General features: G+C 39.2%; 1 protein-coding gene across 1 annotated transcript; it reads left to right on the top strand.

The window, feature by feature from the left end:
- Positions 1 to 7,732: 7,732 nt before the first annotated feature.
- Positions 7,733 to 8,109, top strand: LOC140634682 (large ribosomal subunit protein eL31-like). Its single transcript, XM_072828471.1, has one exon. The coding sequence runs from the start codon at positions 7,750 to 7,752 to the stop codon at positions 8,107 to 8,109; it is 360 nt and encodes a 119-aa protein (XP_072684572.1). The 5' UTR covers positions 7,733 to 7,749.
- Positions 8,110 to 10,906: the final 2,797 nt, after the last annotated feature.

Raw genomic sequence — 10,906 nt, 5'->3', positions numbered from 1 at the left:
CTTATGAAGGTGAGCGGCACTTTGCTGACTCCAGTGGATAGTGGAATCTGGAATCATCTCTGCATCACACTTAAGTCTGAGATGCTCTTCAGAGCATCAGGGCCTACTTTGTGTGTTCACTAGGGTTGAAACATAGATTTGAACCTCAGTCTCCCTTGGACGGTATCCCTACAAGCCTGCCTTATCAATTCCTCTCACTGGGACCTAGGCTTTGTCCCTGAAATCTTTAGCTACTGATGGGTTTCTGGCTTGCAAGCAATTAGGCAGCCTGCCATGGGTCCGACTCCTAGCATCCCTACCACTCAAACACATTCACTGCTATTTTACCCATATCAGAATCTCTTGGATTCTACTTAAAATAAATCTCAATTTGGCATGCATTTGTATGCAAACATTTTCACTACAGACGCCTCTTGTGGGGTCAACTTGGTCACTTCTGTCAATGCTAATACTGTCTGACCCAAGGTACCCTAGGGACTCCCCTCTTCACATGCTCCCTACTACAATCCCAGAAATGCAGAAATCTCAGAGCAGAATCATGTGAGACAGGACAAACTCAACAGGTATGGAAGACAGCATTTCTCAGACAACCCAGAATAAAATGAGGCCTTCCCTAGATACTGGCAGCAAAGTACCAAGAAGTAGAAGACAAGAAAGGGCAGGCACTACATGAAGTGTTGAGCCCTTGAGACAAGCAAAACCCAGATATAGGGTTGTTTGGACACAGCTTCATTTTTCATCTGGGCTCTGCTGTCCCAACTAAACCGGGTTATTTCCATGTAAGTGCTGAGCTGCTGTAGGTATTCTTCACCTACAGCTCCCAGGTTTATTTGTGTTCCAACCGATCACTGTGGTTCTCAGAACAAGATGAAAAGTAAAACAGAAATAAACCACCCAGAACCATCAAAGCGGGCTCCTCCCTCCGCTAATGAGCCACCACAGCCAAACAAACGAGGCTTTCTGGTAATGCACATACATTGCCGTAGCCATGGAAACACACTTAGCAACAAAGAAACCTTGACCTTTTCCCATCTGTTTAGAATCTTCACAATGACACATTAATTTCAACATATGAAAACAAAAAAAAAGAAGGGCACAAATGTTACATTTTCTGTAATTCCCAGGCAGCACCTAGCCAGCGTGGGTACAACTCATAGATGAGAAAGGGGAGCTGCTGTTAGTTCTTAGCCCAACACCCCGAGGTGGGACCCAGATGACATTTTACTGGCATTAAGAAAAATGCCTCAAAAATGCTCTGCGGCTTACCAAGAGATTCCTGGAAGGGCTCCAAAATTGGACCAGAGATGGAGAGCCTTGAGAGCAAACGCTAGCCAGTGTAAATATTCCCAAGAGACCACAATGGAGATTTCCAGAAACTAATATTCTGTGAGCACTATTTCCATGCAACCTATTGTTAAGAGCCTAGGGCTGAAGACAATTGAGACAGATTCAGCTCCATTCTATCCAATCCAATAAACATTTAAGGAGACTGTCTCTGTTTTCATTGACGGATAAGAATTGGATATAGAAGAAGTATACAACACAGGTTCTGCCTCTGAAATAGCACACTTTTTGTAAATAAAGAGATATTAACTCACTTGAATCAATTACAAAAACTCTCTGAAAGCCAAGATGGATGTTGCTGAAAGAATAAGTGAAGGTCCCTGTATGAAGTGTCGCCTGAGCTAAACTTGAAGATATCAGAACATTTTCAATAAGGTAGCTGTCATAGGAGTAGAGAGATGAGTCAAAGATGTATTTAACTCTTTAATAAAAGAACCAGCAGGATGGCAAAGCCAATTTGAAGGAGTTGAGAAACTGATATATATCAGCGGAAAAAAAAGATTACAGACTTAGATGGAAAACCAGTTAATGTCCTACAGGACAATAAAACCCTAGCCTCTGGAGAGATCCTTTCCACCTAATAAAAATCATTTGCAACACATAAATCTTCCACAGTTTAGCATTCAATTTTAGAGAATCTGAGCCTTAATCAAATAACAAATAATAAACCAAACAAAGTTACCTTCCTCCAGTGTGTGAGATGACCTAGGGGTGAATTTGTTATAAAATGCTCTAGGATGACATTGAAAGGGGCATGCCAGATTCTTTCTGCCTTATTTCCAAGTTTTGGATAATCTTCCTTAACGAAGGGAGAATGTAAGTAGAGAGCAATGGTGGAAACAAACATCTTTAAAACTGAGGGAAGAATTGGAATGACAGGGTCATTATTCAACCCTCCATTCAAGTGCATTGTTAAGAGAAAAACATCACTCTCAGCTATGGACTAAATAAGACAAACAATTCTGAGAAACACAGGATTGAGCAGATAATCTACAGGATTAGGAAAATGTTGAGAATCCTTTTTTTTTCTTCCATTTTCTAAAAATCCTTGTGGGTCAGTTACAAACAGACTAATAATGGGGTAGGAAATCACTTCTGAGAACCACTGATCCTCTAGAAAAAAAAAATCAAGAGCTACATACAAAAAAGGATTTTGATTTGGTGCTGTTTCCCTTAGAGAAATATAAAATGCTCAACACCTGCTATTTTTTAAGTATTTATTTAGGTATTTGAGAGAGAGAGAGTGGGTGGAGGGGCAAAAGGAGAGAAACTCAAGCAGACTCCCCGTTGAGCATGAAGTCTGACATGGGACTTGATCTCACGACCCTGAGATCATGACCTGACTTGAAATCAAGAGGTGGACGCCTAACTGACTGAGCCATCCAGGCACCCCAACACTTGCTATTTTTAATTAAAAGCTAATACTAATACATTCAATACAACCTTTATGTGCTGAAAATACATATAACCCTTCAAGTTTATGTTTCTGCACGTTGGAAGGGAAGAAAGCAGAGGGGATAGGTAGAAGAAGGCAGAGAAAAGGTTCAGTCCTCTACTGAAAAGAGAACCATGGGCAAACCATCAGACTAGAATAGAACAGACAAAGATGGAGCCTGGCTAAGGACAGTGGAGATGGGAGGAATCAGGAAATGCCACAAATAAGGAGGCACAGGTATAGAAGAAGATATTTAAAAAGAAATGAGGTTAAAAGAGCAAAGTGAGAAGGGACAGGCAAAGAGGTTCAGCAGAGTTGTAAGCAGAGGCAAGCTGCAATCTCCACTTGCTCTCTGGTGACCTCATCGTGTTGTTAGAAGCCGGGATCACTGGCCATTACTCAAAGTTCTTCAGTTTACTCTGTTCCTTAAACCCAGAAGGGGAAAATGTTCTCTGACCCACAAGAGAATATCATGCTGCCTGAATGAACTCAAGCTGGAACCATCCCTGAGGTAAGAGGTGTCTGCTCCCAGAGAAACTGAGCAGCTGAGAAGAGATGGCCTATGTTCATGGCCCAACAGGACTATCACTTGACTCTGGGACCTAAGCAAGTCCCAGGGGCCCTGGCTATCTTCTCATGTGGCAATAGGAACAGGGTATATATATATATATATATATATATATATATATATATGAAATAATAAAACATAAGATAAGAGATAATTATAATAAAATATAATTTTATTTTTATTTTATTATTTTATATTTTATATATATATAAAATAAAGGACATAGGACATAATAAAGTTCAAGGGAAACAACAGATGAGAACACATTGCCAGGCAGTGGGGTGGCCTCCAGGCCCCAGGCATGACAGCCCCTGCCCAATGGAGCAGGCCAGGAACCATGCTCCAGGGGACAGGACACACATGATGCCACAGCCCCTTCTGCTCTCCTGCTTCTCCCACTAAACCTCCTCCACTTTGCCCTGGGCTCCAGACACAACTGGCCCCTGCCTAGAGTGGTTAATACAAGTTAGAGACTGGCTTCTTGGAAGTTTTCTGCTTTTAATTTCTGTTTAAGGACGTACTGGCCAGGGCACTATCGCATTGTTTCACTGAACAGCCTTTCCTGGACAATAAAGTGCGCCTGGCACCCACCTCGGCCCACAAACCCCACAATTAAGTGATCATTTGTCCTCGCAAGCCTGACAGAAACAGGAGTCTGAGGCGGGCTGGGAGGAACCCAGATTTATTAAAGTAATAAATAACCTGGAAGCCCCCACCAAGCCGCTGCCTCCCCCCTCTTATTTATTTCCTTTCTTCGGCTTCAGAGATTGGGAGATGGGGAGGGGGGACTTAATTGCTTGGAAAGAAAGTTGCCTAAAAGCTGCAGAGCACTCTCATCCCAGAAACAATAAAATAAAACTGGGAGGCTCTAGGGCTACAGCTTAATAATGGCTCTGCTGCTGGCTGGGCTGGGCTTCTTGGCAAGCACTCACTCATTGTATGTTTCTAGAAGAGCAACATTCACTCCTGCACATAAATGCACTCAGTGAGGCAGACAGCCATCCCCTGGGCCAGAGGGAGGCCCTCAGAGATGAGGTCCCATTCTCCTTGTCATTTGCTCCTTCCCCTTTATTATGTTGTTAATGATAAGATGTTTTGTATGTTTGGGGTTTGTTGTTTATTTATTTATTTTTTTTTTAAAGATTTTTATTTATTTATTCACAGAGAGAGAGGGGGGCAGAGGCACAGACAGAAGCAGGCTCCATGCAGGGAACCCCACGTGGGACTCAATCCACGGTCCCCAGGATCACACCCCAGGCTGCAGGCGGTGCTAAACCGCTGCGCCACCAGGGCTGCCCGGTTTGTTGTTGTTTTTTTAAAAAATCATTTGGCAAATACTATTGTAGATGTAGGAATTCCTGGATATTACCTTGTACCTAATATTTTAAATGTCTTTTTTTTTTCTCAGATGTTTTATCTCATTTGATCACAAATTTTAAAATTATTATCACAAAATGTATTTGCATGGCCAGAACTCATCTTTCTAGAATATTCTTGCATCCAAAACTTCATAGCATTATATTATATATTTATTTTTTTAATTCAGTTAACATATAGTGCATAATTAGTTTGAGGGACAGAATTTAGTGATCATCAGGTGCATATAACACCCAGTGCTCATTACATGTAACATTACATAAAAGCATTCAGTAAATATGCAGTTTTCTAGAGAGTCAAAATAAGTGCCATAGACACACACACAAACACACATACTCACTTTATTTTACACACAATTCTCACAAATGTATTTGTATATTTTCTGAGTCTCCAATCTAGAAAGTTATGATCTTTCTTACAGGCTCATTTTTAGAGGCAAGTTGCTCCTCCTCCTACCTCTCTTGTCCAAATTAAGTTTGTGAAACTTACATAAGGTAAAATTAACCATTTTAAAGTGAACGATTCAGTGGCATCTAGCACATTCACAATGCTGTATAACCACCAAGTCTGTCTAGTTCCAAAACATTTTCATTACCCCAATTGTGGAAGAACCCTCTACTCAGGAGCATGTGTATCAACCACAAACACAGCCCGAGCCTCTAGTATGTCAATAATGCTGAATCAGGCATACAGGGAATCAATGATTAAATCTCATGGCCAGTATAAATCTACTTACAAGACTCTAAGAAGCGATCTCAGGTATGTTTTTCTTTTGGATATTACCAAAGGAAATATCAAACTTTGGGGGTTTTTATTAAAGATTTTTATTTATTTTATTTGGGGGGGGCACAAATGAGGGGAGGGCAGAGGGAGAAGGAGAAGCAGACTCCCCGCTGAGCAGGGAGCCCAACCCAGGGCTTGATCCCAGGATCCCATGATCACCACCTGAGCTGAAGGCAGGTGCCCCTCAAAATTTTGAATCCTTGAGCCAAAGGAACCATAAATTGCACCAAGACCATTTCATTATTCCAAATTTTTCTTTGCTGTTTCTGTTTTCCAAATGATTTGCTCTGATGGCATTACACCCAACCAGGGTAAAATGTCAAGTGTGGTAGCTGCTGTGGAAATTAGGAGAGTTCTCAAACCCCAGGGATCTGGAAGCAAAGCCAGTTTAATTAGTAGTTCTCCTCATGTCCTGCCAATATTTTTTTGAACTATTAAACAGAGACATCTAATTATAACCTGCAATTCTTTTCTTTTGGGATGTTTTACTTTCATCTTTGGCTTCCTAACACAGTTGATACAAATGATAAGGTATTGTGCCTTTCAATATCTGCCAAGTCTATACATGTTGCACATGAAAAGGAGGGCCCAGGTACCTATAATTGTATGAAAAAGTCTAGAATAACCCCACTCCGCAACTGTGTTGATGAGGAACCACCTAGTACAACCACCTGAATTAAGGTCACATAGTAGAGGTGGTGTTGCAGGGGTAAACCTGGAAGGAAATGTGAAATGTTGCAATGGAGAAGAGGTTTCCCTCTTATTATATAAGCCTTGCTCATAATTTATATTTTAGAGATAGGATATCCAGAGATGTCTTTATCCTGCATCATAATATCATGAATTACATGAGTCAGAAAGTTCTTGGTCTTCTTTTTTTTTTTTTTTTTTTTTTTTAGTTCTTGGTCTTCTATAAGTTACTCCAGGGCTCCTGCAAAAGGAGTCCTGATTTAAGGATCAGAAGGTAGCAGCTCATTTTTAAGGAAGGACTAGAAGTATGGAAACACACACACACTTTATGCCCAAATGAGCCAACTCTATCACCTTAGAAAACACGGACAAGTCATCTGATCTTTATAAACTTGACTTCCCCCAATCTGTGATCCATGAAGAGTAACTCCTTCCCTATTTCACTATACTGTACTTCATACTGCCACTTGCACTGATCAGTTCTCTGTACCTTACTTTCCTTTCTCCACATGTAAAATGAGAAATTTTTATTTCTAAAAATTCTTCCAGTTACAACATTCTTTGCAACTATGAAAGTAAAATTAATCATTCTGAGCACTGGATACATGAGGAAGTTAGTTTAGCTTCAGAGAAATTCCAGAAGCAACTGAATTCGTCCTTGGATAAGAGGTGGGATTGAGTGGAAATGAGACAAAGGAGTTTATTTTATTTTATTTATTTATTTATTTATTTATTTATTTATTTATTTATTTATTTCCATTGGCCCTGGGAGAAAGCTAAGACTAGATATTGGACAGTTAGTTATTTTAGTTGTAATTTTTAGCACTGTTGGCATTAAGTATTAATTGTAGGATGGAACTAGATGTGAAAGAAATATATATTTTGGCCGCTTGGTAATAAATATTTCTTGAAGATTATCATGAATACCTCTAATCTTATTTGAATCTAGTCTTTTCTCATTTCCTGACATCTATCTTCTAAACCTCATTTTCTTATTTTTTGTGATTTTTCCCCCCTTTTAAGGACACCCATGGAACTTAACTTCTGGCCAAGATAGAATAACAAGAGTAAGATTTACCCTTCTCTGAAACCAACTTTAAAAAGGTAATGTAGGGCAGCCCAGGTGGCTCAGTGGTTTAGCGCTGCCTTCAGCCCAGGGTGTGATCCTGGAGACCTGGGATCGAGTCCCACATCGGGCTCCCTGCATGGAGGCTGCTTCTCCTTCTGCCTGTGTCTGTGCCTCTCTCTCTCAGTCTCTCAAGAATAAATAAATAAAATCTTTAAGAAAATAATGAAAAAATAAAAAGGTAATATATAACAATTTTCAAGAGATTAGACATCAAGCAATAAAGGAGAATGATACCCATGGGACAGGAAACAGATGACTATCTCAGATTACTTCAAGAGTGTGCCCAGACAAAATGCTATTCTAGTCACACTTAATTTTTTTTAAAAAATTATACCCAAAAGGATCAAACTATTTCCAGATAATTTATGTACTAAAACACAGTTCAAAAATATTAATAAGGCTTTCCAACTAGGGCCCGGCAGAATGGCTCCCACAAAGAAGGGTGGTGAGAAGAAGAAGGGCCGTTCTGCCATCAACGAGGTAGTGACCAGAGAATACACCATCAACATTCACAAACATATCCATGGAGTGGGTTTCAAGAAGCGTGCCCCTCGGGCACTCAAAGAGATCCGGAAATTTGCCATGAAGGAGATGGGAACTCCAATTGTGCGCATTGACACCAGGCTCTACAAAGCTGTCTGGGCCAAAGGAATAAGGAATGTTCCATACCGTATCCGTGTGCAGTTGTCCAGAAAATGTAATGAGGATGAAGATTCACCAAACAAGCTCTACACGCTGGTTACCTATGTACCTGTCACCACTTTCAAAAATCTAGACTGTTAATGTGGATGTTAATCGCTGATTGTAAAATAAAAGTATAAAACTGCAAAAAAATATATATTTATAAGAATACACAAATATCCAGCACCCCAACAAATAAAACCCACCATGACAAGATCTAATTATAGAAGCTAGAGAATACAACCCCTAATAAGTAAGAAAAATCAAATTTAAACTAACCTATAACTAGCACAAATGTTATAATTAGCAATCAATAACATTAAAATATTATAGGGCCACCTAGATGATGCAGTCAGTTAAGCATCCAATTCTTGGTTTCAGCTCTGGTGGTAATCTCAGGCTCATGAGATCAAGCCCTGCATTGAGCTCTGGGTTCATTGTGGCATTTCCCTGTGATCCTCTCTCTCTCTCTCCCTCTCCCCTTCCTCCCCCACTCCTGCTCTCTCACTCTCTCTCCTAAATAAATAAATAATTTTAAAAATAAAATAGTTATTATAACAAGTAGAAAATCCTGACATAATAGAAAAAGCAACTACAGGAAGAGTCTGAAAGGTAGAAAGAATACTAGGACTCCAGATACAACACAGCAGTGAGTTCTCTGGGTTTTCTTTTTGTCTTCCATGTATCCCAGAGGGTGCTGGAGAAGCCTGGAACCCAGAACTCCAAGCAGGCACAAAGCTCCAAGAAAAGCTTAATCTCTACTTAAAGGATGGGGGAAAGATCAGCTTAAGAGAACAGAAAATATTTTTGACAATACTCACACTACTCCAGCCAAACACTAATGGAAAAATGCACTATGGTATCTGTGGAGCCAAGAAGGGAGTTAGTCATCCAGCCTTACCCATAAAAGAAGCCAGTGGTACTCCAATTCCCCCGCCAAGCTGCTGATAGCAGGACCCACTGGGGAGCTGGGCTTACATGTCCATGCATCAGCAACAAGGAGGTACAAATTCTTGCTTCATTTTCTTCAATGAGACATCAGCAGGGCCCAACCAGAAGCTTAACACATACCACACTCCTGTGCAATGAGGCAGTGCAAGTCAGTACTTCTGTTTTGTCAGGGTAGTGTCACCAGGGCCTCTTAGGGAACTACACATTCACTCCCAACCTGGATCTATACACTGTACTTAAACAAGATGAGTGCCATTTAGAAAAAGAAGAAGATTAAATAGGATCCTGAGTCTCACAACATAATACCAAAAATGTCTAGGATACAGGTGAAACCATGCCTGATGCCAAGAATTAGGACAATCACAAACTGATTGAGAAGACAATCAGTAGATACCAACACTAGGCTGAGTCAGATGTTGGAGTCATCTGACAAGAATTTTAAAACTGTCATCATAAAACTCTTCAATTAGCAATGATAAGCACTCTTAAAACAAATGAAAAATAGAAAATCTCAGGAAAGAGAAGATATTTAAAAAAACAAAGAAAAAATGTAGAGATGAAGAATACAATAGCCATAATAAAAAAAAAATCATCTCAAACAGGCTCAAAAGTAGACTGGAGCCAAGAGAGAAAGAATGCATGAACCTTAAGATAGATTAACAGAAATTACTCAATACAAACAGCAGAGAGAAAGGATAATGGTGGGGGGGGGGGATGAAGACAGCCTATGGACATCTGGGACAATAACAAAAGATCTAACATCTACATCTGTCTATACAGAAAGAGAGGAAAGAGCTAGAGGTGAAAAAAAAATTCAGAGATACAATGGCTGAAAAATTTCTAAGTTTAGTGAAAGGCATAACCTACTAATTCATGAAGATAAGTGAGCCCTAAACAGAATGAAGCCAAAGAAATTCACACCAAGACATATCGTAATCAAACTTCTTATTACCAAAGACAAAGAAAAACTTTTAAAAGAAGTTAGTCTTGTCTACAGGGAACAAAAACTTTTCAAATGACAGCATATTTCTCATTGAAAGCCTGGAAGCCAGGGAAGTGGCATAAAAGAGGTACAACATTTTTCAAACTCTGAAAGAAAAGAACTGTCAACACTGAATTCTGTATCCAGTGAACATATCCTTCAGCAATGAAGGGAAAATAAAGTCATTCTCAGAATAAATAAAGCTAAGAGACTTTTTGCCTCTTAATGATCAAAGGGACTTCTTTAAACAGAAAGGAAGTGATAACAGACTAGAAGGAGACATGAAGGTAAGAAAGAACAAGAGAAGGGGTAAAAATAAGCACAAATAGAATAGAATCTCCTTTCTTCCCATCATGAGTTTTTTATATTATATGTGATAGACGAACCAAAAATTATAACATCCTCTGGTATGGTGCTCAGTGTACACAGAGGAGATACTAAGCAACCTGTATGTCTTAAAAATAGGAAATATAAAGGACCCAAATGGAAGTAAGATTTTCACATGTAACTCAAAGTAATAAAATGTTGATACAAGTAGAATATATTATGTTACTTGTGTATATATGATAAATTATACAATGTTGTACTGAATAACAGTAGAAGTAAGTGAAACTAGAATTCTAAAAATGTTCAAGTTATAAGAGAGTAAGAAAAGGTATACGGAGGAACAAGAAAAAGAATGAACAAACTGAAAAGATACCATAAAATAGCAAATATAGGAACTAACATTTTAAAAAGTTAACTGTATTCCAGACGTTCAAAGAAGAAAAATAAGTAGCACAATGAATGATAAGAATAAAGGTCCAACAAATATCTAAAGTTGAAAATTACAATGTTTGAGGAGAAAGAAAAATACATAGTGTGTATCTAGTGGTAGATTAGCCATTGCAGATAGAAGCTTAGTGAAGCTGAAGACACAGAAATAAAAACTACCCAAAAGGAAACAGAACAAGAATAAAAGTAAAA

This window comes from Canis lupus, chromosome 6 (assembly GCF_048164855.1).
Source record: "Canis lupus baileyi chromosome 6, mCanLup2.hap1, whole genome shotgun sequence".
NCBI lineage: Eukaryota > Metazoa > Chordata > Mammalia > Carnivora > Canidae > Canis > Canis lupus.
The sequence above is the reverse complement of the archived record's forward strand: the minus strand, read 5'-3'. Positions and strand labels throughout refer to the sequence as shown.

Coding starts and splice junctions, on each gene's coding strand:
- LOC140634682 (XM_072828471.1), top strand. CDS start 7,750: ATGGCTCCCACAAAGAAGGGTGGTGAGAAGAAGAAGGGCCGTTCTGCC.